Source organism: Solanum verrucosum, unplaced genomic scaffold (genome assembly GCF_900185275.1).
Source record: "Solanum verrucosum unplaced genomic scaffold, falcon-dt-bn FXZP01000300.1, whole genome shotgun sequence".
Lineage (NCBI taxonomy): Eukaryota > Viridiplantae > Streptophyta > Magnoliopsida > Solanales > Solanaceae > Solanum > Solanum verrucosum.
This window is the reverse complement of record NW_026019920.1, coordinates 121,012-148,904: the sequence shown is the minus strand read 5'-3', so window position 1 is coordinate 148,904 and position 27,893 is coordinate 121,012. Positions and strand designations below refer to the sequence as shown.

General features: G+C 38.2%; 1 protein-coding gene across 1 annotated transcript; it reads left to right on the top strand.

The window, feature by feature from the left end:
* The first annotated feature begins 10,157 nt into the window (after positions 1–10,157).
* Positions 10,158–13,303, top strand: LOC125823366 (uncharacterized). Its single transcript, XM_049502754.1, has 2 exons — positions 10,158–10,294; positions 12,904–13,303. Exons 1-2 carry the CDS (start codon positions 10,158–10,160, stop codon positions 13,301–13,303), a joined length of 537 nt encoding a protein of 178 aa, XP_049358711.1.
* Positions 13,304–27,893: the final 14,590 nt, after the last annotated feature.

Here is a 27,893-nt window from a genome sequence, read left to right as displayed (position 1 = left end):
ATTATTATTATTATTATTATTATTGTTATTGTTGTTGTTGTTGTTATTATTATTTTTATTATTGTTATTATTGTTATTGTTGTTGTTGTTATTATTATTACTAGTAGTAGTAGTATTGCTTTTATTATTATAAGTATTATTATTATTATCATTATTATGATAATGATAATTATGAAAATAGTGATAATAATGATAATAAAGATGTAACACATCAGCATTAGGAAGAGCTAATTTCAGAAAGAACTAAATTGGAAAGAGTCAAATTGAGAATTTGGCAAGTTATGCTTATGTTGTGAGTTTTGGGTCACGTTCAAACGGCCATAACTTTTGGTACATGTTGACTTCGGTGGCACATAAGATATCAAATGAAAGATCTTTGAATCCTCTTTCTAATGCCACCAAGTTTGCAAAAATTCAAGTTCATATGAGGGAGATATGCCTGTTTGAAGTCAAACTATCCCATTAAGGAAATTTACCCCAATTAATGCGGGGTATTTTGATCTTTTCCTTACCCCATTAGCTTTAAACATTTTTAGTAATATTTTAGGGGTCTAAACTGATTTGCGTCAGTTTTAAAAATTCTAAAATACTTTTAGAGTTTTGAGAGGAGTTCAAGAGGAGGAAACAAGGAGGAGTTCAAGCTTTCGTCAAGATTTCTTGCGAATCAAGGATTTGTTTCGCCAAATTAAGCTATGTAAGTTTTTAAAGTGTTGGGTTCGTTCACCCACACACCAATCATGAGTTTATTTTGTGAAATTCATCCATAAGATTGGGAATATTGAGTTCTTGATGAATTCTTGATGAGTTTCTTGAACTTTGTGTTTCATTCTTTTATTTGAGGTTTCATTGAGTTCTTGTGATGAGGATCTTGTGTTTGAGTATTTTTCTACAGTAATTTAGAGTGGATTTCGTTCTAATTATGTTGCATCTAAGAATCCATAAGAGTTTGAGGGAAATCATTCTATTCGAGGGGAGTTATACATGAATTTGAAGCAAGAAAATTTGTCAAAACTTGGGTATAGGTGTGGTGCGCCGCGCCACCCAGTGAGCCCCACACCACTTTAAGTAGGTTAGGGCATGGCTCACCGCGCCACTGAGTTTACCCCAACCCACCTTCTGTAGTTTAGTGGCTGGTGCCCCACGCCACTTAGTGCGCCAGGGTCGCCAGGTCCCTTACCCTTCCGTCCTTCTTTCTGTGTGTGTTCCCTCGAATAGTACATATGTTTTCTACTTGACATCCACACTTAAAATATTCATTTAATTTTGAGAGATCAAGCCATATCTCGTGAATCCCTAATTAAAATTCAAGATAGAGTTAAGAGTAGAGTCGAGGAAGTTCTTAGAGTCAATTGAGAAGTCTTTTTCAAAAACTTTTAAAACCTGTTTTAAGACTTCAGTACTTGAGTATGAGAATGAGTAGAGTTGAGATTCATTTTTCAAAAAAAATATATGGGAACTAAGTATTTCCAAGAGTAAAAGTTTTTACATTAAGAATGAGAGGAAACATCGATTTTCTAATGAGTTCATGAGGAGTTTTGAGTACTATCTCTTTTAAAAGAAACCTTTTGAGTAATAATCTCAAAGTTTGAGGATGGAGAAATGTTTTTAGGTGAGTTATATTATTGGGAGTAGTATTGAGCACCGATATGAGGACAAGTTCTAACAACACAAAGTCTTCATAAACCACGTAGTCAACATGGTAGAAAGGGTAATACTTTTTAGATGATTCCTTATTGCTTTTTAAGCATACCTTAGTGGATCCAGTTGGTTGAGGATGTCTAATACTACGAAAAGGTATAGACAGTTCTAGTAGTATGGGCGAGACGTTATATCAACACATAGGTCATAGTGATAGTTGTCGATTAGAGAATCTCCCAAATAAGAGTTAATATGGTATTTTTAAATATATTGAGTAACTATCTACTGTTTTAAACACTTTATTTAAACTGCATCTTTATTCTTGTTTATATATTGTATTGAGTTGAGTATCCATGAGTTAAGGTTGAGTTGAGTGGAGATGAGGTAAGTATGTTTCATTCTTTCCAAGTTCAAGCTCTTATGTTATGTATAGTGTTCCCCTTACATGCTCGTACATTCAATGTACTGATAATATTTGGCCTGCATCGTTTCATGATACAGATACAAGAGATTAGGGTCATCAACAGATGTTTCGTTGATACCATAGTAGTTCGAGTTAGCTTTGGTGAGCCTCTTTGCTTCTGGAGGATTCCACATTTTGTTTTCAGTTTTTTTAGGATGTCGTTGGTGTTTTCCAGACATTCCTCATATTTATTAGGGGCTTCATAGATAGGCAATAGAATTTTAAGAGTTTTTTTCATTTCCATTGTTTATGTTTGAGACTTGAGTTGCCTTTTTTTTACCAGTTGAATGTTCTTATACATTTTTGAGTTTATTATTTTGAGACATTTGAGTTAAAGCTTGACTTTTGAGTTCATCTAATGTTGAGTAAGTCTTTCACTGAGTATTGAGCCAGGCCAAGGGTTCGCTTGGGGCCAACAATGATTCTCGAGTGTCGGCCATGTCCAGGGTGTAGGCTTGGCGAGTGAAAAAGATGGTAATAGAGAACAGAGTTCAAGAGTCCTAGGGTATCTATGAAATCGTGTCTATAGAGTCCTAGTTATTGATGTGAAGCGCGCCACATCTATAATTAGGAGACTTCAAAATTTAGGAACTATCTCACTTTTATCATACTCTTTTCGTGAGATAGAGTTCAACTCTATAATGTTTCTTTCTAATTTGTGCTTGCATGTATTTTTCATATCATGCTTCCACGAAGTGCTGTCCGAGGTTGTTTTGATAGATGAAATGTTAATACCTAGGATCAAGGGGTTCTTAATACACCAGAAGTGCAATCTCAAGGAGAGGTCACTGATGTTGAATTTCGGGATGATATCCGGATGTTGAGTCAAGTTGTGACCAACAAAGCTTGGCAACAAAGAGAAAATCAATAGTATATGGCTGATACATCCAGAATCAGTGAGATCTTAAGGATGAATCCTCCAGACTTTGCCAGTTCAAGTGTCACTGAGGATCCAGAAAACTTTATGGAGGAGTTACAGAAAGTATTTGAAGTAATGCATATTGCTGATGTTGAGCGTGTGGAACTAGTTGCATACCAACTGAAGGGTGTTTCTAGAGTCTAGTACGAACAATGGAACAAGTGTAGAGCTGAGGGTGCACCAGTTGTGAGCTGGGCTATATTTGAAGAGGACTTCTTGGGGCGTTTCTTTCCCCGTGGGCTGAGGAAGGGGAAGGTAAGAAAATTCCTTAACTTGAGGCAGTAATCCATGAGTGTGCATGATCCCAACCTCATGTTCACTCAACTGTCCCATTATGCTACGGAAATGGTTGCTTATATGAGGAGCAAGATATGTTTATTTGTGTCTCGGTTGTCTCACTTGTCCAGTAAGGAGGGCAAGAGAAATATGCTGCTAGTGTCACGCCCCGAGCTACCCCCGAGACGCGGACACGGGACCTAGGACCACAAGTGATCCCAAGCTAACCCTGCTGGCATGATCATGCGCATACTAAATATAATCTGAATAATAGAAACTGTGCGGAAGCTAAATCATAAATAAATCTGAAAGATGGGGACTACCCATATACTATAACTGAGATATATGATAACTGATGAGTTTAATACAAAGAAGATATTAACTCAATACTAAGCTGAATCTAACTATGTCTGAATTAAGCCTCTAAACTGACTAGAAATGTTGGGACATGCCCCAACTAGATCTAGCAAAACTGAAACTAAAGACTAAAAGCGATAAAGATAAACATGTCACCAGTCCTTGAAGAATGACGACTCACCACTGATGCTGCGGAACTGAAGATCGGGAATTGATCTAAGCGTGATCTGGATGCTGAGAACCTGAACCTACATCACGAGAAGATGTAGCGCACGTATGCGTCAGTACTTGAAGGGTACTGAGCATGCAGGATAGAGTAAAACTGAAATAACATATAAATGAACAAAGCAATAAAGCAATGAAATAATTTGGACATGATATAGATACTGAAAATACTGAATACTGAGCTAACTGATGCAATGACCAAATTTATAACATGCTGAGACTGAATACTGACTGTATTGAAATATGGTCAATACAAAAGAGTCTGACTGAACTGTGGGAGCTACTAATAACCGACATAAAACCACATGAGCTAAATGTGGAGTCCGATGTATACGCCCCATCGAGAGGACCCAATATACCCTGCCAGAGGTATAGAGGCATCTTGGCGTGATCACTAAACTGATGTTGCCCACAGAGGGGACTTACACCTACGTGGCTCGTAGTTCTGGGACTATACGGGTACACTGAACCCTAGTCCAACTCGGTATTATGCTACTCCCAATGAATTTAGTAGTTAACTAGTTATGACTGAATTTCTGTAAATACTGGATAGCTCAAAACTGAACATGCAAACTGAGAATGCTATAATTAATCTTATAATGATGCATTCATAAACTGAGGCATGTATAACTGAATATATTATGACTGGAATACTGAATAGCTTAAAATACTGACATGTAGATACTCATACTTGAAAACTCCTTTATAGAAAACAATACTCTGATCATTGATGACTTCAGAAGTCATACTGTATAAACATTGATGGTATATCTAGATACCATACTATTCATACATTGATGACCTACTCAATTGTCATACTAATCATATATTAGAAGCTCTTTCTCAAAACTCATCTTAACTTTCTCAAAAATTCAGTTTAAAACTCAAGTGTTGTCTTAAAGAAAAGTTTCTCATGATTTATAACTCAAAATAGGGTTTATGCTGAAATATACTGATAATGTGGCATAAAACTGGAGCATGTATATCTGAATAACTGAAATATCTGACCTAGCATGTGTAATTCAAGAACTAATGAAATACATAGCTAGGGTTCTGAAATTTATGTAAGAAACTGAGCAATAACATGATAATCTAATTTTGAACATTTAAATAACTAATTCGTGATGATCTGTTGAAATTCTAGAAATCCTAGGTCTGTTCATAATCATGGAATCAAGAATCTGACTGAATTCTAGGGACCTAATGGGCGGAAGGAACCCACTAGTGAAATCCCACATACCTGGTGGCGAATTTCACGGAGAAATCTTTCGATTTCGGGGCTGGAACTGAAGAAACCTCACTGCGTTCTTGAACTAGGGTTCTTGACCTTTTTCTCCTTCTTGATTCTAATTTTCTAAGTTTTGATTAATGATTTTGACCAAGGTAAGTTCTAATTATGTTTCTAGGCTTAAACTGATTAAAACCTCATGATTTAGGGTCTAAACGACGTATCTTAGGGGTTAAATGAAATAGGAAAAGACCAAAAGACCCCTGAATTAGCTGCTGTCGGAGTGACTGACGGACGGGACTGACGGTCCGTCAATCAATCGACGGTTCGTCTATTGGGTCCGTAGGTCGAGTCTGCCCGACAGGGCTTCACTAAAACGGGCATAACTTTTTACTCGGAGGTCGGAATTTAGCAAACTCGGTGGCGTTGGAAAGATAATTCAATTATATATCTAACCATAGGTCATGGGACACATAATTCGTTTTGTGCTAAAAGTTATGACCATCTGAAGTTGACCCATAAATAATTTTCAGCTAACTGGCTGCTAATCCTCATCTACGGTCAGACCTACGGACCGTGGATCAATTGACGGTCTATGCTGGTCGACCGTAGTTTGTGTCAGAGGCTGGGTAAGGGAAGTCTCGATCCACGGACACAGACTACGAACCATTGTCTGATCTACGAACCGTGGGTCTGTCCGTGAGTCGGGACTTAGCCAAATTTTTTGACTGAGTTCTGGGGAAGTTTTCTATCACAAACCATGGACCTGCAGGACGGACCGTGAGTCCATCTACGGTTCGTGAATGGTGTCCGTGAGTGCCACCTGTAACACCAGAAATCTGAAATCTCTATTTTTGGATACGGGGTGTTACAGCTAGGAGACATGGAAATAGCAAGGCTTATGATCCATGCGCATAAGGTTGAAGAGAATAAGCTGAGACATAGAGAAGAGTTCCGGAACAAAAAGGCTAAGACAATAAGAAATGAGTTCGGACAGCAGAAGTGTAATGCGAACCGATCATCTTTTCAGCAAATTTCAAATGAACTTGTTCCATCATCTGCTAGTGTACCTGCACCAAAGAATAGAGGTGAGTTCAAGAATGAGAATTCTCAGAACTTTAGAGCTAGACCTGCACAATCTCAAGTTAGTGTGGCACAAAGAGGTAATTGGACTCCTACATGTTCTAAGTGTGGTAGGAACCACCCAGGAGCATGTTGTGATGGCTCCACTGGTTGCTTCAAGTGTTGTCAGAATGGTCACTTTATGAGAGAGTGACTTAAGAACATGCAGGGTAGCGGGAATGGGGGGAATAGAGCCCAATATTCTTTAGTGGCTCCGCCACACAGAGTTGCACCTAGAGGAGCTACTTCAGGGATAAGAGGATCAAACTGTTTGTATGTTTTGACAAGTCTCCAAGAGCAAGGGAATTCACCTGATTTTGTCACTGCTATGATGAAAGTCTTTACTTTTGATGTATATGCATTGCTAGATCCAGGTGCGAGTATATCTTTTGTGACTCCATACATTGCTATGAATTTTGAAATTATTCCTGATAAACTTCTTGAGCCCTTCGGTGTTTGGACACTTGTTGGTAAGTCTGTTCTAGCTAAGAGAGTTTATTGTGATTGTGTTGTTTCTGTCAATAACAAGGACACCATGGTTGACTTAGTCAAGTTACATATGGTGGAATTTGATGTTAATCTAGGAATGGATTGACTTCATGTTTGTTATGCCTTAGCTGATTGTAGAACTCGAGTTGTAAAGTTTCAGTTCCCTAATGAGTCTGTTATAGAGTGGATGATTAGTTCAGTAGTGCCTAAGGGTCATTTTATTTCGTAGCTTAAGGCGAGAAACTTAGTTTCAAAGGGGTGCATCTATCACTTAGTCCGAGTTAATGACTGTACTTATGAGACACCACCTATTTAGTTTGTTCCAGTTGTAAGTGAGTTTCTAGAAGTTTTTCTAGATGATCTTCCCGGAGTCCCTCTTGAGAGTGAAATATACTTCGGTATAGATATTCTTCCTGATACTTGACCTATCTCTATTCCTGCATATAGCATGGCTCTTACTGAGTTGAAAGAGTTAAAAGAGTAGTTGAAAGACCTTGTTGGTAAAGGTTTCATTCGACCAAGTGTCTCACCTTGGGGAGCTCCGGTCTTATTTGTGAGGAAGAAAGTTGGTTTTCTTAGGATGTGTATTGATTACCTCCAACTGAACAAGGTTACTGATGATTCCACAAATTGGACTCATTTAAGGCTTTATTTTGATAGAAATATTGTCCTTAAATGCTTATTTTGTCTCAATATCTGATGAGAACTCTTAAGTTTCAGGTATTTGAAGTTTTGCCGGAAGCATGAAACTTAGGCGCAAAAAGGAACCAAAAAGGCTGAAAAGAATGAAGAAGTTGAAGCCTGCATATTATTTTGATAGAAATAGTATCCTCAAATGCTTATTTTGTCTAAATATCTGATGAAAACTCTTAAGTTTCAGGTATTTGAAGTTTTGGTGGAAGCATGGACACTTAGGCGCAAAAAGGAACAAAGAAGGCTGAAAAGAACGAAGAAGCTGAAGCCTGCATATCGCCAAGCACACTTGGTGACTCGCTGAATGGATGCACTCCTCTCTTTATTCCAGTACGCAAATCCCTAAAGGAGAAGGATAAAAAAGGCGATGGAAGGACCAATCGGCGTTTCGCCGAATAGTTCCACGAAGTAGTACTATACCTCCCAATGATATAGAGCACGACGATGCTGAAGGCTAGTGCAAGACAACAACAAACAACATTAAAGGGAGAATTGCCGAGTTAATCGGTGATTCCGACTAACCTCGCTGAAAGATTGGCCAACACTATTTTCTAAAGTCTATAAATACTAAACTTGTTATTAATTTTTAAATAGTCGAACATTAATTTTAATATCCAGAATAGAATACTACTTTTTTGATATTTTCTCTCATGTTTGGAGAGGGTTTTGGGAGACTTGAAGAAAGAAGAATTTCATCTTCCCCAAGTTGGAAGGGGTCTTCTCCATTCTTCTTCCTTTGCTTAAATCAAAGTTTAATTTCTTAAGGTCATTTGATTTTAGTATCATTTTAGGTGTATTTTATTATTTCTTGATGTGTGGCTAAAAATGCCCATTCTTGGGGTGTGATTTAGCAAATATGTGATGACTCTTGTTTGCTGATAGGTTAGATGTATTTTAATGGTGATTTCACCTAGTGGTTGTGGTTTAATTTAATGGGTTTGTAGTTGCAAATAAAAAAACCACCCATGTGTTTTCGGCTTACTCAGGAGGGAGGTCGCAAAACCAAGACCGCTAGACTGATGGCCTAAGGAGTGGGTCGACATGAGGTTCAACCCGATAGGGTGAGCCCTAGTCCCATATCCTAACACTCAGCTCGAAAGAGTGAGTGGGGTAAGGCATAGGCTGGCCTTCATGCAGCAAATGGGTGTCCGAGAGGAACACATTTGAAACGGGGTAAGTTGCCCAAGAGGGAACATATTTCCATCTAAAGCTTAGCCTAGTCACTATTATCTTGCAAATTTCCTATCGAAGGCATGTACCCAAGGATTTATCTCAAGTTGTATTGCGGTCACACCCCAAAAACTTGTCCTCATACTTGATTTTCTTGTTATTTTTGCTATTTTTTTACTACTTGCGACAAAACTCCCATGTGATATTTGACAACTTTGTGTTACCCCTTTTAATTTACAATGTTTTTAATAGTTAATGTCTTTAGCTACGACTAGTTAGAACTAAATTTTATTTTTCTATCAATTCTCAAAACCACTCCCTTGGGACACAACCCCAACCATTAGTTGGGTTACTATATTATTGACGATCGTAGACACTCATACCTTAGGTTAGTGTCGTTGGTCACGATAAGCATCAGTTTACTATAAAGAATAAGTATCCCCTTCCGAGAATTGAAGATCTTTTTGATAAACTTAAGGGTGCCACAGATTTTTCTATGATAGACTTCAGATCAGGCTATCATCAGTTTAGAGTAAGAGAGAGTGATATTCTAAATACAACTTTCATGATTCGCTATGGTCATTATGATTTTATAGTCATGTCTTTTGGTTTGACTAATGCTCTTGCAACGTTAATGGATCTTATGAAAAGAGTATTTAAGCCTTATGTTGATGTGTTTTTTTTATTATATTCATTGATGACATTCTGATTTATTCGAGGAATAAGGAAGATCGTGCTAGTCATCCTAGAGTAGTTCTTCAAACTCTTAGAGATAGAGAGTTTTATGCAAAATTTTCCAAGTGTGAGTTTTAGCTTGAGTCAGTGGCGTTCTTGGGCCACACTATTTCTGGTGATGGTATACTAGTTGACACTCAGAAGATTGAAGTAGTGCGGAACTGGCCTAGACCCACATCTCCAAATGATATTAGGAGTTTCTTGGGATTGGCTAGTTATTATAGAAGGTTTGTCGATGGGTTTTTATCTATTTCATCACCGCTGACAAAGTTGACTCAAAGTTTCAATGGTCTAAAGCTTTTGAGAGAAGCTTTCAGGAATTGAAAACGCAGTTGACTACTGCCGTAGTGTTGACCTTACTGGAGAGTACACGAGGCTTGGTTGTTTATTGTGAAGCATCCAAAGTTGGACTGGGTTGTGTATTGATGCAAAATGACAAAGTTATAGCTTATGCCTCCAGACAAATTAAGATTCACGAGAAGAATTACCGAACCCATGATCTAGAGTTGGCTGTTGTAGTGTTTGCTTTGAAAATATGCCGTCACTTTCTCTATGGTGTTCATGCAGACGTGTTCATCGATAACAAGAGTATTCAGTATGTGTTTAGTCAGAAAGAGCTTAATCTTAGACAGAGGAGGTGGTTGGAGTTACTCAAGGATTATGACATAAATATTCTCTATCACCTAGGTAAGGCTAATGTTGTTGTTGGTGCCTTGGACAAGTTATCTATGGGCAGTACTTCCCATGTTGAGGAAGGCACGAAAGAATTAGATAAGGATATGCATAGACTTGCACGATTGGGAGTTCGGTTAATGGATTCCAATTAAGGAAGAGTACTAGTGATGAATGTGGCTAAATCATCACAAGTGTCAGAAGTGAAAGAGAAACAATATCAAGACCCTGTTTTGCTTGAATTGAAGGCAAATATTGATAAGCTGAAAGTGCTAGATTTTGAACAAGTGGGAGATGGTGTGTTGAGGTATCAAGGTAGATTGTGTGTACCAAAGGTGGATGAACTCCAAGAGAGGATCATGGATGCTGCTCATAGATCCAGATAATCTATCCATCCTGGTTCCACAAAGATGTATAGTGACTTGAGAGAATTCTATTGGTGGAGTAGTACGAAGAGGTGTACTCTAGAGTTCGTTCCTAAGTTAGTAGGTTTGCCAAGAAGGGGAAGCTTAGTCCTATACCAATGTTAGGAGAAGAGACTTGGAGTTTGAGGTGGACGATTGGGTTTGTTTGAAGGTTTAACCTATGAAGGGTGTTAGTAGGTTTGCCAAGAAGGGGAAGCTTAGTCCCTGGTATAATGTCCCTAAAAGGATATCTAAGAGGATCGGGAATGTAGCCTATGAGTTGGAGCTACCGCCAGAGTTCGAAACTGTCTATTCGGTGTTCCACATTTCAATGTTGAAGAAGTTTATGGGTGATCCTTCACTTATAGTACCTAGTAAAATATTGGTATTAAGGACAACCAATCTTATCAGGAGATCCCCGTAAAGATACTTGATCGACAGTTTCGCAAGTTGATAACCAAGGAGGTAGCATCAGTTGAGAAAGCTACTTGGCCTGCTGAGGAGGATATGAAGAAGAGATACACACTTCTCTTTCCTTCCTGATAAATTGCACACCAAGGTAATGACATTCTGTAAAACACTCTTTAAATTGATATATTATGTTATGTTAATTACATGTTGGGTGTTTAAGCTGGGTGTTAGATGCTACCACCATTAGTCTACTTAGAGTGATCTCATTCGAGGACGATGTTCCCAAGGAGGAGATATTGTAATACCTCGGTATCAGGAAGAGCTATGTTTAGAAATAACTAAATTGGAAAGAGCCAAATTTAGAAATTTGCAAGTTATGCTTAAGTTGTGAGTTTTGGGTCAACTTCAAACGGCCATAACTTTAATTACAGGATGAGTTAGGTGGCACATAAGATATCAAATGAAAGATATTTGAATCCTCATTCCCACGCCACCGAGTTTGCTAAATTTTGAGTTCGGATGAGGCACATATGCCTATTTGAAGTCAGCCTTTCCAGTTAAGGAAATTTACCTGAAATAATGAGAGGTATTTTGGTCTTTTCCTGACCCCATCAGCTTTAAACATTTATAGTAATATTTTATGGGTCTAAACTGATATTTTTGGTTTTCAAAATTCTAAAATACGCTTTGGGTTTTGAGAGGATTCAGGAGAAGGAAGCACGGAGGAGTTCAAGCTTTCGCCAAAATTTCTTGTGAATCAAGGATTTGTTTCGCAAAATTAAGGTATGTAAGTTTTCATAGTGTTGGGTTCGGTCACCCACACGCCAATCATGAGTTTCTTTTGCAAATTTCATCCATTAGATAGTAAATATTAAGTTCTTGATGAATTCTTGCAGATGAGTTTCTTGAAGTTAATGTTTCATTCTTTGATACGAGGTTTCGTTGAGTTCTTCTGATGTGGATCTTGTATTTGAGTATTGTTTTTGAGTAATTTAGAGTGGATTTCGTTGTAATTATTTTGGATCGAAGAATTCGAAAGAGTTTGAGGGAAATCATTCAATTCCAGGGGAATTAAACATGAATTTGAAGCAAGAAAATTCGTCAAAACCCGGGTATAGGGGTGGGGCTTTGCGCCATCCAGTACGCTCTAACCTACTTTTAGTAGGTTGGGACCTGGTGCACCGTGCAACTCAGTCCGTCAAAACCCACCTTCTGTAGTTTGGGGTATAGCACACTGTGCCCCTCAGTGTGCCAGGGTCGCCATGTCAGCTACCATTCTGTCCTTCTTTCTGGGTGCATTCCCTAGAATCGTACCTATGTTTTCTACTTGATATCCACACTTAAACTATTCATTTAATTTTGAGAGATTATGCATACCAAAGTCATAACTCCTGAATTTATAATTCAAATTCAAGATAGGGTTAAGAGTAGAGTCGAGGAAGTTCTTTGAGTCAATTGAGAAGTCTTTTTGCAAAACTTTTAAAACTTGATTTAAGACGTGAGTACTTTAGTATTTGGATGAGTACATTAAGTTTCATTTGTCAAAATGAATATATGGGTACTAAGTATTCCCAGGAGTAAACATTTTTACATTTAAAATGAGAGGAAACAACGATTTTCAAATGAGTTCATGAGGAGTTTTAAGTACTATCTCTTTTGAGATAAACCTTTTGAGTAATAATCTCAAAGTTTGAGGATGGGAAATGTTTTTGAACATATGATCTGAGTTATATTATTGGGAGTAGTATTGAGTACCGATATTGTGACGAGTTCTAACAACTCAAAGTCCTTATAAACCATGTAGCCAACATGGGTAGAAAGGGTCATACTTTTTAGATGATTCCTTATTTCTTTTGAATCATAGCTTAGTGGATCCCATTTGTTGAGGATGTCTTATACTCCGGCAAGGTATATGATAGTTCTAGCAGCGTGGGTGGGACATTGTATCATCCCATAGCTCATAGTGATGGTTGTCGGTTAGATAATCTCCCAAATAAGAGTAATTATGGCATTTTTAAATATATTGAGTTGTTATCTACTGTTTTAAACGTTTTATATAAACTGCATCTTTATTGTTATTTTTATACTATATTGAGTTTAGTAGTAGTAGTAGTAGAAGTAGTAGTAGTAGCAACAACAATGGTAGTAGTGGTAGTTTTTATAGTATTGGTAGTATTCGTTGTAGTAGTGGTAGTGGTAGTCGTGGTAGTGTTCGTCGTAGTGGTGGTAGTGGTAGTGTTAGTGGTAGTGGTAGTGATAGTGGTAGTAGTAGTGGTAGTAGGAGTGGTAGTAGGAGCGGCGACAGTAGTAGTAGTAGCAACGGCAGTAGTAGTAGCGGCAGTAGGAGCAGGAGCAGCAGCGGCAGCGGCAGCAGTAGCTGGAGTAGTAGCAGTAGGAGGAGCTGGAGAAGCAGCAACAGGAGTAGCAGTAGTTGTAGTAGTAGCAGTAGGAGTAGCAGTAACAGTAGTAGTAGAACAATTATTAGCAAGATCACTTGTTAATGATTTACATACCACAATATCTAAAATTTACATGTAACATGTGACTGTTCTTATATGTTTGCAACATTTAATTTTGTTTTTTTTTTAAAAAAAATCATAAGTAACTTTTGGTGTTTTTTTTCTTATAGCAAGAGGACAGCCTATATCGAATAAGTGAGAATACGTTACAAAATAAGTGAACAATATTGATCTTCCTGACCATCTGATTTAAGAAAACAAATTCCAATTATTTTTTTTGAAATTTTATTATACGTCCAAATTCTACTCCAACAATTTAACTATATGTCAATATTTTGTAACTTGTAGCTGGGCTTTTACATATTTGTACCAAAAAGGATCACCACAATATGTATAACATTAATTTCACTCTTTTCTTTCAAAATTTTTGAATTTTAATTTGGAGCAAGTATTGAAGAGATTTTATTTTATTATAAAACAGTTGTCAATATGAACTTTGAATTTTATTTATGGAAAAAGTTCAAAATTATCCTTAAGCTGTAGAATTGAATAAAAATCTTCATTATTTATAGTTTGATGCAAATATGTCTTTATTGTTAATTGTTTAGTCCAAAATTATCGTGTTGGTTGTATTTTGCCTAAATAATATTCCTATTATTAGTTGTTTGTGTCAAAATTACCCTTTTCGTCATTAATATAGTATTTTTTTATTTTCTGAATACATTCTTTTTTCAAAATATATATATGTATATATTGAAATAACCCCTTTTTTGTAATCATGTTACATGGAAAAGTTAATCTTATTTAATCAAGTTCTTGTATTACTTCATTTTCATCATCATTAATTTTTTAGGGCTTAAAATGACTTCACCCCACTCGAAAAACTAACAATCATTTGTGTCAGTAAGATTGCCAAAAACCTTTCTGACGCTAGTGTGTGTCAAGATCCAAAATATAAAGGGTCATAATAACATCTACATTTATCTTCTGATAGGTATATCAAATCCCTTCCAAAGTAGAATCAAATAATCATGTAAAAATGAAGGAAAAGTGAAAAGAAGTTATAACTTAGATTTCATTAAGTATATAAATATAGAAAATACCAATTAAACCCCAATACCCGATATCATGTGTACAAGAGCGACTAAAAACTAAATATGATTGTTTCAGTACCAATACATTGTATGAAATGATAACAAACTGAAATAAAGGATATAGGGAGTATGGTGCCACAAAATCGTTATGGAGCTCACCACAAAATCTAAAAATAACTACTAGAGCACATATATTGTTCCTAGAGCACAATCTGCATCAAAAGACATAACATATTTGTAATATGAGCACAAAAAACATGTGTACTAAAAAGTATCATCGACCGATGAAGATGTAGTTCAAACATTATATCATATAAAATATGAAATGTAACCCAACTAAGCCATCAACTTCTAAAATATTAATTGAGAGACAAGGGGCATCTAAGTAAAACTCACGTTATAAGCAATTTATATAAAGCTCGAGTACGAAAAAAGTATGACTTAAGTATAATACAAGGTAGTGCCATGATCATATGATTCTACCAATATACACTTATTTGTACTGATGGCATGTTGGACGTCAAGACACATGGAAACTCAGGATGTTCATGTAACTGTTAAAATAATTTTTCCTCGAATATCACATGATAACAGGTACTTGGAACGATTTATCTTCTACTTACCAATAAAAAACATACCTGAAATCATTTCCCTTTAGCTTTTCAATTAAAAATCAAGTACCCAAAATCATTTTTTCTTTGAATTTTATTACTCTATGAGTACATCATACCATACCCATGATTCATGAGAAATAAATTTGAATGTTAACATGCAACTTAATAAGCATATCTCTTTCAAAATAATGCCCATAAGCAACTATAACTCATTACGGTACAATATAACACACAAATTAGAGTGATGCAACATTACAAAAAAAAATCAAGTCATATAATGTCTATCAACTAAATCCCAGCCTACGTTGAACACATAAAAGTCATTCTTTCGAACATAGAATAAACAAACACACCCAATTCATAACATATTTACTTGATACAATAAATCAACCCTATGAAAGATATAAGAGAGTAATCCATAACTACCACGTAAACCGAGCAAACATGACATAAACCCTTGCAAATATGCCTTTTTTAATAGTCTAGATGTCACAACCCTGACCGCGGTGATTGGCACCCATACTAACCATCTGGTGGGAGAACCACTACAATAACCCGACTAAGCAACTTAAGGAAACTAAAACATTTAAAGATACGAAAGCAGGTTTAAATGACGAGTTTATATAGGATTGTAACAACATAATCCTTGAGTAACTCCATCCACGTTCTCTGTCTCAGATTATGGTTCTTCTGGGTGAATACATGTTGTAGACTACGATGATCAGTAAATGCCTCACACTTGACACCATAAAGGTAATGCCGCCATATCTTGAGAGCAAATACTAACGCTGCTACCTTCAAGTCATGCGTCTGGTAGTTTCTCTCATGCACCTTCAGCAGCCGCTATGCATAAGCTATGACATTTCTTTCTTGCATCAACACAACACCCAAACCCAAATGTGAAGAATCATAATAAACAATAACATCTTTACCTTCCACCGGTAGTGCCAAAATAGGTGATGTGGTCAGAAGAGTCTTGAGATTTCGGAAGCTCTCTTCACACTTGTCAGTCTACTTGAAAGGCACCTCCTTTTGGGTCAGCCTTGTCGAATGCGTGGCGATAGAAGCAAATTTTTTCACAAACCGCCGGTAGTAGCTGGTGAGTCCCACGAAACTGCTAACTTCCGTCACAGAGCTAGGCCGGACCGAGTTCTTGACCGCTTCGATCTTTTGGGGATCTACCATTACCCCTTCCCTTGAAACCACGTGCCCCAAAAAGGCAACTGAAGTCAACAAGCACTCACACTTGGAAAAATTTGCATACACCTTCTATTTTCCAAGGATACCCAAAATAATACTAAGGTGGTCGGCATGCTCTTCCTTACTCTTCGAATACCAAGATGGTTTGAACACCCCATTCATCAAACTCATGAAGGTTGCAGGCGTATTGGTCAACCCAAACGACATCACTAAAAACACATAGTGCCCATAACGGGTCCTGAATGCCGTTTTGGGTACATCCTCATATCTAATCTTCAACTGATGGTAACTAGAACTTAGGTCAATCATAGAGAAAACCATGCACCCTGCAACTGGTCAAAAAGATCATCTATCCGAGGTAACAAATACTTATTCCGGATGTTGACCTTATTCAACTATCGATAGTCTATGCACATCCTCATACTGCTATCTTTTTTCTGAACAAACAAGACCGGAGCATCCCACGCGGATGCACTAGTATGGATTAAACCTTTATCAAGAAGCTATTGGATTTGAGGTTTAAGCTCTCTCAATTCTGCTGGAGCCATGAAATAAAGAGGAATGGAGATGGGGCGAGTGCCCGGTTCCAAGTCAATGCCGAAATCTATATCCCTATTCAAAGGCATACCAGAAAAATCGGTAGGAAACACTTTCTTGAATTCAGACACTACATGAATAGACTCAATAGAGGGAGACTCAGCAATAACATCCCGAATATGAGCCAAAAATGCCAAACATCCCTGCCCCACTAGTTTCATAGCTCGAAGAAATATATGAACTTGGCTAGATTAGGCTTGTACACCATTTCTCACTCTAACCTTTCCCTACCTGGGATCTCTAGAGTCACAGACTTAGCATTACAATTAAGCACATCATAATAGGGGGACAACCAAGTCATGTCTAGTTAAGATTATATCAAAGTAAGTCATATCCAGAATAACTATATCAGCCTAAGTCTGAAAATCCATAAACAGGATATCACAAGCATGATAAACATGGGTGACTATGACAGACTCTCCAACCGGGGAAGAAACATGGATAGGGGAATCGAGTACATCATAAACCACACCAAATCCCAAGGCAGATACACTCATACCACCTTTCTATAAGGCCATGAACTCATCATTCTTGCGATCCCTCAAAGTCCAGTGCACATACTTCTCCAGAAACAAAGCATGTAACTTGGTCTAAGTGAGTGAGGGCAAGACTAGAGATCTTAATTCCACATAGGCCCTCCACCAGTGCTTAGCCTCACCTTGAAGCTGGAAGATCACAAACTCTCCTCCATGTTGGTCTACAGTGCCTAACTTGTGAAGCCTCTCATAGAAATCCAAAATTAACTCATAGGCATCCTCACTCTCAGAGCCATGGAACACAGGCGGCTTCAGCTTCAAAAACATAGTCAACATATCATGCTCAGTACTAGTCATCGTATGACCCAATAGGGGACTGAAGAAGGCATCAATCCCTAATTCTCCATCAATCCTGGGAACAATAGCGGCAATGGGGAGGTTGACTGGAGGTTGTGCCGCTTGCATTCTGGGAATGACTCCAGGGCCGACCAATCCCTTCAGAGAAGTCATGATCTACTGAGCTATCAATAAGTCTAAGGGAGGAAGACTTGTAGATTTAGCGTGTGCACCCTCATCTGGTCCAACATCCTCTTCGATCTCCACATTCTCTTCTACCTCTTCGTGTTGTGCAGGAATGGCCTCTTTCCTGGGAACATTCTTAATTGGGGCTTCACCCCTAGTGGGTGCTACCCTTCCTCGGCCTCTGCCTCTTCCTCTACCTCTATCCCTGCCTCGACCACGACAACTTGTTTCCATCTCCTCCGCTGGCTCATTGATGAGAGCTATAGGCCTGACATCATTGTATCGCGTGCTAACCATCTACAGACAGAAGTGTGAAAGAGATTAGATCCAAATTTGGATCACAAGATACAAATTCGAATCATGTCATAGCACGAAAGGAGAAAAAGACAGAGAGATTTCCTAAAGTCTTGTAGCCTCTCAAAGAAAAGTAAAGACGTCACGACCCCGACTGCCGTGATTGACACCCATACTAAACCTCCGGTGGGAGAACCATTACTATAACCCGACTAAGCAACTTAAGGAAACTAAAACATTTAAAGGTACGAAAGCAGGTTTAAATGATGAATTAAATAAGGAGTGCTCATAAACTCCGAAAGTTTGACAAAACATCTAACATAACCCTCACGAAATTCAACCCTAGAACCTGAAAGTCATTGTACCAAAACTCTACTAACCAACAAGTGTAACAAAAAGTGGGGTCACCCCTAAAACTAAACATGAGTAGAAGTCTAACACTTGTATTCTAAGTCCGAAAAGAATGGACCAAACTAATGATGGATCCATGGCTGCCTGAAAGAACTAGCTCATCCTCGAATCTGGACTCGATCTATGATCTCCTAACTTAGGTTTGTTAGTAGACGCCAGAAGATACCCTTTACTTAGCAAAGAAAGAAGAAGTGTAGTATCAGTACACGAAACTACGGTGTACTGGTAGGTTCACGCGGCTGCTGCAGCCAACGTAATATAAGCAAGTAATTACAACACAGTAAACACATCTATACGAAATGCATAATTCAATTATCAATTTAAGAGCAACATACAATTTCCCAATATCAATGAAAAGTAGATATGAACATATTAATCACAAGTGGTCCTCTCGTGGAACCCACACCAAACGGTTAGTCTGTAAGAACGTGACACCCGATCCAATATACATGTGTCGCAACGTGACACTAGGTCCAATATATGTGTCGGAACGTGACACCCAATCCAATATATGTGTCGCAACGTGACACTCGATCCAGCCAGCCCAACCACAGTCACAATAACACCCATAATGAATAGTACTCATAGTCATATAATCAAGTAATAGGTTTATGACATGTAATTGTTCACACATAATCATTTCATTAGATTTGATTCACATTCCCTATTCACATACATGCACGCATTCAATAAAGAAATTAATCGGCATATATCACACAACAAGAAATTAAACCATCACCTACCTCGAAATCAAGCATGAATACTCTTAAGATATGTTAGCCTTCCCTTTCCGGAGTGTTTCAGCTCGTTCTTGGTATAAAACAAATAATTAATGCAAGGATCAATAAACAAGGGCTAATTTACCCAAATTATATCAAAACATCAACCCAAGGCCAAACCGATGATCCTAATGCTCAACTAGGGTTTTTCCCAACATTAACTTCAGGCAGAAACCTTCCCCCAATAATAATTAACGAGGATTCTAAGTTCTAAGAATCAAAATATGGATTAGGGGAGTAATTAACTTACCTTTAGCGTGAGAATTCATGGGAATATGATAAGAAAATGCCATGGGTCGTCCCTTAGTTCTTAAGAATGAAGTTTTTTAGAAAATAACCAAGTAGGGGTTTTTCCTCGATTTAAGTCGCAACTGTCCCACCACAGCTGGCCTATACCACCACAACAGCCCCTCCCTTGTGGTATTAATCCCACCTCGGTGGCTTGAACTGAGAAAGAAACTTGGAATTTGAGTTCTGAGATCCCATTTCACAACACACCTTCATACCTGGACGCTCTAAAACTACCGTTTCACGCCAAGATAAGTTTCAGGAGTTCTACTCGCTCGAATTTGATTTCGTAAAGTCTTACGGGCTCCTTAATGTCTTGGATATCCACTCACGTGATCAAACTCATAATTAAATCCTCATCCATTACCGAATTGCCCTAGATCTCATCTGACTCAAATTTTGTCCAAGTTTGACCTAGGCTAGAAATTTCCAAGTTACTACTGAGAAGTATTCTGACCCAATTCCTTCCCGTTTGGTTTTTCTATTACGACAGGAACATGTCATTACAATAGATATTAATTTACCCATCACTCATTACCGAGTGATACACTAGGAGAAATGGCTAAGGCAAGAGTAGATTAGTACCTGAATTGTCGAACAACTGGGGATACGTGTCTCGCACATCCTTATCGGTTTTCCAGGTAGCTTCGTCAACCGGATGATGCTTCCATTGAACTTTCATAGACTTCATATCCTCGTTCCTCAGCTTTCGGATATCGCGATCAAGAATTGCTACCGATTCCTCCTCATACTAAAGGTCTTTGTCTAACAAAAACTGAGTCCCATTATATGATGTAATCTCCATCCCCATGATAATTCTTCAACATGGACACATGGAACACTGGATGGAATCCTGATAGGCTAGGCGGTAAAACCAACCTATAAGCCATTAGCCCTACACAGTCAATAATCTCAAATGGCCCGATGTATCGAGGACTAAGCTTGGCCTTCTTGCCGAATCTTATCACTCCTTTTATGGGTGAAAATTTTAGAAGAACTTGCTCACCAGCCTGAAATGCCATGTCCCTTACCTTACGGTCTGCGTACTTTTTCTGTCGAATCTAGGCTGCTAGAAGCCTAGCTTGGATGCTTCTCACCTTATCCAGGGCATCTTTCACCAAATCAACCCCCAAAGGTTTCACATTTCAAGCCTCAAACCACTCGATAGGTGATCTACATCCCCTCAGATAAAGTGCCTCGAAGGGTGCCATGTCAATGATGGATCGATAACTGTTATTATAGGAGAACTCACACAAAGGTAGAAACTTATCCCAATGCCCTCCAAGATCAATAACACATGCCCTCAACATGTCCTATAACACGTGATTAGTTCTCTATGACTGCCCATCTATCTGTGTATGGAAGGCTTTGCTGAAAGTGAGTTGAGTGACAAACTCCTCATGCAAATTACCCTAAAACTTGGATGTGAATTGAATACCACGGTCTGAGATGATGGAAAGAGGCACCCCATTGTAATGACCCAAGAACACCCCCTAGCCGTTACATGCGTATTCGACCTCTCAGAGGTCTTACACAAGCCTTTGCATTCATTCATCGCATAGATCATAAAAATCACTAAGAATTTTGAAGTTTTATTCAATAAAACCATAAGACTTCAAGAGTCATCAACATTTGAAAACATCAATACGCAATCGGAACTACTAAATCTCTTTAGCCAATCTTAGACAAGAACTTAAAATGTACTAAGGGACACGACCCTTTATAAATGAAATGAAACTTAAGTATCTATTGCAATGACTAATAAACTTCTAAATATAGTCCTCAAATCTTGAGGGCATACCAAAAACATGGAAGAGTGAAGCAATCCAAGCAACTCCAAAGCACAATCTCCTCCTAGTTACCACAACCTACACTTGTAGTAAAATAGAAGAAAAGGGGTTAGTACAACAAACGTACTAAGTATGAGGATATGCAAAACATGCTAAAAGGGACATTTGTTTGGAAGTTATGCTTTCAAAACCAACAATACAAAGTTATATGCTGCACAATGCATCATAAGCATACATAACCAATTTAACTTTACCTTCTTGCCTTGGACCTCCACCTTAAGTAACCCTTAAGCAATACCTTTGTGCAATGTATGGGCAACGTCCCATACCATCACCCACACTAAGGAACCACCCTAATGTCACACAAAGTGAACTTACCATGCATACCTCATCCTTCACCAATTAATCACATAACACATATAAGCACATAATCCAACAAGTCACTTCATAGAACTAGAACACCCATAAAATGTCATCCCAAGACTCCCCTAAGTAAGGCATGGTGAGGCACCCCATACTACCTCTTCATACCACAACCAAGTGATCCTTAAGGCTACACAAGACAAGCTCCATTTACATATCAACATATATTGCTTATTCAACTTAATGCATTTAGGCAACTTCATTCATTAATGACATAAGATCATCACATACATTCAATTCCACATAAGCACTTACATTCAATTCATTATGACTCACTTTCACATTAGCATGCTCAAAGGCCAACACTTTCATTAATTAGGCCAATAAGACTCATTCATTCATTATCATTACAAAGGCACACCAAGACTCCCTTAAATGTCTACTTGTGCAATGTCTAGATGATGTCCTATTCCACCACCTATCCTAAGTAGTACATCCTTAAGAGACCCTAGTTCATTCATTCATTAATGTGGGGGAAGAGCCTTAAACGACATAGACCATGGAGCTTGACATGGAATCCCGGTAGTACCCTTACCGGATGAGGGATCCCAGTTGCCTAAGGTAGGGTCATTCTTTTAGCCTTTACATAGTACAGACCACTAGATAGTCTTATGTGGGCACATAGTTAAGGGATAGAAGGATTACTTCTAAGTACTCTCATCTCGACTCACGAAGGAGCACCCATTTTAAGGGTTGCTACTAAATACTCACATCTCAACTAACGAAGAAGTATCCACCCATCTTCATATACTCTCGGTGCTAGACTTTACTCCACCACGGGGTTGGACATTCATTTTGTTCATTAACTTAGGGATAAGGATTGCTACTAAGTACTCTCATCTCAACTCACGAAGGAGTACCCATCCTAGCCCAACATTATGTCATTTAGGGATAATGATTGCTACTAAGTACTCTCATCTCAACTCACGAAAGAGTACTCATCCTAACCCACATTCATTCATTAAGGAAGCTCTTGGATTCAAAAATGAGAAAACCTTTCATCTAGGAACCCCATTCATTTAAAAGAGTACTTTATGAGACTATCCTTACAATAGACCTTACTTTCATTCATTAGCATTAACTCCCATTCTTTTCATTCATCCTTACATTCTTCCATTCATTCTTCACTAGGTGTGAGAGTAGGTAAACATAGTCTATCCTAACCTCACCTTCATTATAAGTCATTCAAAGAAGACAACAACCAAGCATAACACATAAAGTCTCTAGACAAGATCACCTTTCATACTCTTAGACCATACACAAATTCACATCATATCACATTACCTTCACATAATCAACATTACTCAAAACAACAATCATCCAACTTTGCCTAAAAGGCCATGATCACAATATTCTTATAAACTAAACACCTCCCCACTTTCAATGGGATCAAACCTCACAATTCTAACATCTACAACATATATATATATATATATATATATAATACTAAAATCAATAATATATTCACAACTTCATCATCATCGTAAACCTTAGGTCACAAATGCCCATTCAAGCCCAACATCCAATATTACACAATTGACCATCAATTTCTCATAATTCAATATAGAATAATACATAAATCAATATCCCATAACAATCTACACATTAATATCACATTATTAGCTCATAATAAATAGACCCACTTTAGACCCAAAAATTAGGATTTCAAGATATGCAAGTGTTCATGGATTTTTTTTATCTTAAAACCATCAATATTAGCACAAATAATCATTTGAAATACTTTCATGCAAGAACCCAAGCTTATAATTGAAATTGGGGTTTTTAGTGTTTTTAAAAAACATTGATATCACTTTGATTTGGTTGTTTGATTGAAAGGAGAATTAAAGATAAAATCCCCATACCTTATTAATTGAATGCCCACGAAAATCCTCTTGAAAACTTGAAGAATTTGACCTAGAAACCTTGAGTTCTTCACTTCTAATGGAGTCTTCCTTGAGAGAGTGTTTTGGAGAAGAGAGGTTCAACTTTTGGGGTTTTGAAACTAATGAACCCAAATATTCTATAAAACACTTTCAATACACTTAAAATACCTAACAACACTTGAAATAAACACCCATAAATTTGATTAGCCAAGGGGGGAATTACCAAGCCACCCTTGGCTTGGCTGTTTTTTTTTTGTAGCTTTACGGTACCCATTGACAGACCGTCAATGCATTGACGGACCATCCTGGTGGCCGTCGTTTGGAACTGCAGCTGCTCAAACGGGGACTAAGCTCCCACGCCTAAGTGTGGAGCCACGCCCTCTATTTATGGGTCGTCACTCCATTGACGGGGCGTCAATCCTAGGTGTCACCCACAATACTTTGGGCAGTCTTCTTGCCAAAGTTTGGGTCCCCTCCAAGGACCCTTCGGTCGATCCTTGGGGAGTCGTACCCGGACATCATGACCCTATACCACCCCACCTAGGTACTAGGGTCACTCCCACTAACCTAAACTTCAAACAACACTCCAAAACTATGTCAACAAGCACACACAAGCACCAATACTACGCTAGTGTCTGAACATCTTGGACGTCTCTTGACGTTTGACTTTAAACTCAACTAAACTGAACTATAAACGCATTTCAAACATTTATAGAAGTTTATCAACTACTAACAGACGTGTGAAGCTCTAATTATCCTATTTGATTTTTAGGGGTGTTACAATATCCCCCACTTGGGAACATTCGTCCTCGAATGACACTTCAAACATTATAGTGTAAAGAATCTAGGACTAGCAGCCCACAACAAGCATGTAATATCATTACTACAGCACACATCATGAAGGAGATATCAACTCCACATAAAAGCATTACAACAACACTTTCATGCAATTCAAGGAAGTAGTAATAACATCTACCACTCAATATGCACAAAACTTTACCATTTCTCATTTCTTTGGAGGAACTTCCTTCTCCATAGCATATCATGCTCATTACAACATTTATAGTCTCACCATACAATTTCTCTCAAAAGCACAATCATGCAACATCAAGATCACATCAAGGCATGCTCAACTAGGCATCTCATGGATCAATTTAAACAATTCTTCATAAATGCATATAAATCATGAGGGACAAAATCATGAAAACTCATTTATTTATTTAAACAAGAATTCAACTAAAATATGCACATCATAAGGAGAATATGGAAATTCAATTCTCATAAGACTCCAACAAGCAACATGCTACTAAGAACTCTTTGTTTTGAAGCTTGAATTAGTATAGAAGGAAAAGATAAGGATATCAACAACCATACTACTCAACTCATCAGCCCCCAGTTGGAGTAACCCATCTAAGGTTATCATCAAACAACAAAGAAAAAATTGACTTACCTTCATTCATTCCCTTATCCTTGTTAGCTTGAAGCATATAGAAATGGCTCTTCTTAGGAGCATTTGGATCTGGGCCATCATGAGCAACTTGATTGGTCTCTTTCCTTTTGCCATAAGTGTAGGGCAATCTCTCATATTATGACCCTTACTCCCATATCCAAAGCATCCATCCGTACCGGCAAGACACTTGCCCATATGTTGCTTTCCACAAGTAGCACACCTAGGCCTCTTAAAAGTAGAACCGCCTCCATTCCCTTTTTGAGGTTTAGGGTTAGATACCCTATCATTGTTGACCATTGAAGAATCTTGGTTATAGAACCTCTTCTTAGACCTAGATTGATTTTGTTTATCCGGCCTAGCCCTCTTCATATCTCTATTCATCTTCCTAAGCTTTGTCTCCTCAAGTTGTTGAGCATAAACCATAAGCCTAGAGATATCCATACCATGATGGAGCATGGCCGTACGACACTCTTCTTCAACCAAACCGGAAACCCCCATCACAAACTTATTCATTCTAGCCCTAGAATTTGCTACCAAGGTAGGAGCATACTTAGAGAGTTGGGTAAACTTGAGAGAGCATTCCTTTACACTCATATTCCCTTGACGTAGGTTCATGAACTCAACCAACTTTTGCTCCCTCAACTATAAGGGGAAAACCTATCAAGAAAGGCTGTCTTAAACACTCCCCAATCTAATGGGTCAGCCCCTATGGGTCTCTCATCCCTCCATTGCTCAAATCACACTTGAGATACATCCTTGAGTTGGTAAGAATCCAACTCCGCCTTCTCCCTAGGAGTCACTCCCATTGCATCCACAATTTGACCACCTCATCTATAAGTTTTGTGGGTTCTCATCTATCTTAGAACCAAAGAAGGTAGGAGGGTTCATCCTTGTGAAATCCCTTAACCTTGAGGCCATGGTACTCTCAATAGCATTCACCCTAGGCCTACATATCTATTTGCTTGAGTAGTCATGGCACGGCTAGGGAGAAAAGTCTCTTTAATATCCCCATTAGTCATATTCGGGGAGCACCGAACCACATTCTCTTGCCCACCTAAAGGAGATTGGTCACCTTGCACCTTTGGAAGGAACTCCCCATCATCTATCTTCTCTTCCGCTCTTCTCCGGTTAGCCCTCGTATTCATATCCTATAAACACAAGAGACGGATTAGGAAAAGGAAACTTATAGACCAAACTCAAGGCATGACATCAAGATTAATGAAAGAAAGTGAAACTTTTAGCGTCCTATAGCGTCTCGCTCATAGATGTGTCGTGACTTACACTGATGAACAAGACTCTACTAGACGTGGCTTTCGAAACTTTGAACCTAAAAGTAATCTTTAAAACCTTATGCTCTGATACCAAGTTTGTAACGACCCGAGAGCACCCCCTAGCCATTACATGTGTATTCAACCTCTCGGAGGTCTTACACAAGCCTTAGCATTCATTCATCGCATAGATCATAAAAATCACTAAGAATATTGAAGTTTTATTCAATAAAACCATAAGACTTCAAGAGTCATCAACATTTGAAAATAACAATACGCAAACAGAACTACTAAGTCTCTTCAGCCACTCTTAGACAAGAACTTAAAACCTACTAAGGGACACGACCCTTTACAAATGAAATGAAACTTAAGTGTCTATTACAATGACTAAGAAACTTCTAAACATAGTCCTCGAATCTTGAGGACATACCAAAAACTTGGAAGAGTGAAGCAATCCAAGCAACTCCAAAGCACAATCTCCTCCTAGTTACCACAACCTACACTAGTAGTAAAATAGAATAAAAGGGGTTAGTACAACACACATACTAACTATGTGGATATGCATAACATGCTAAAAGGGACATTTGTTTGGAAGCTACTCTTTCATGCCATTTTGATAAAAAAACCTCATGTACATCAACATAATAGGCACCTTACAAGTCAAAACCAACAACACAAAGTCATATGCTTCACAATACATCATAAGCATACTTAACCCATTTACCTTTACTTTCTTGCCTTAGACCTCCACCTTAAGAAACCCTTAAGCAATACCTTTGTGCAATGCATAGGCAACGTCCCATACCATCACCCACACTAAGGCACCACCCTAAGGTCACACAAAGTGCACTTACCATGCATACCTAATCCTTCACCAATTAATCATATAAGACATAAAAGCACATAACCCAACAAGTCACTTCATAAAACTAGAACACTCATCAAATGTCATCCCAAGACTCACTTAAGTAAGACATGGTGAGGAACCCCATCCTACCTCTCCATTCCACACCCAAGTGATTCTTAAGGCTACACAAGACAAGATCCATTCACATCTCAACATACATCGCTCATTCAACTTAATGCATTTAGGCAACTTCATTCATTAATGACATAAGATCATCACATACATTTAATTCCACATAAGCACTTACATTCAATTAATTATGACTCACTTTCACATTAGCATGCTCAAAGGCCAACACTTTCATTAATTAGCCCAATAAGAATCATTCATTCATTATCATTACAAAGACACACCAAGACTCCCTTAAATGTCTACTTGTGCAATGTCTAGATGATGTCCCATTCCACCACCTATCCTAAGAAGTACATTCTTAAGAGACCCTAGTTCATTCATTCATTAATGTGGGGGAAGAGCCTTAAACGACATAGACCATGGAGCTTGACATGGAATCCCGGTAGTACCCTTACCGGATAAGGGATCCCCAGTTGCCTAAGGTAGGGTCATTCTTTTAGTCTTTACATGGTAGAGACCACTAGATAGTCCTATGTGGGCACATAGTTAAGGGATAGAAGGATT

Excerpts from the sequence above, each read along its gene's own strand:
- LOC125823366 (XM_049502754.1), top strand. The coding sequence starts at position 10,158 with ATGAATGTGGCTAAATCATCACAAGTGTCAGAAGTGAAAGAGAAACAA. Across the intron at positions 10,295-12,903 it reads GTGGGAGATGGTGTGTTGAG|TAGTAGTAGTAGTAGAAGTA; the intron begins GTATCAAGGTAG and ends TATTGAGTTTAG.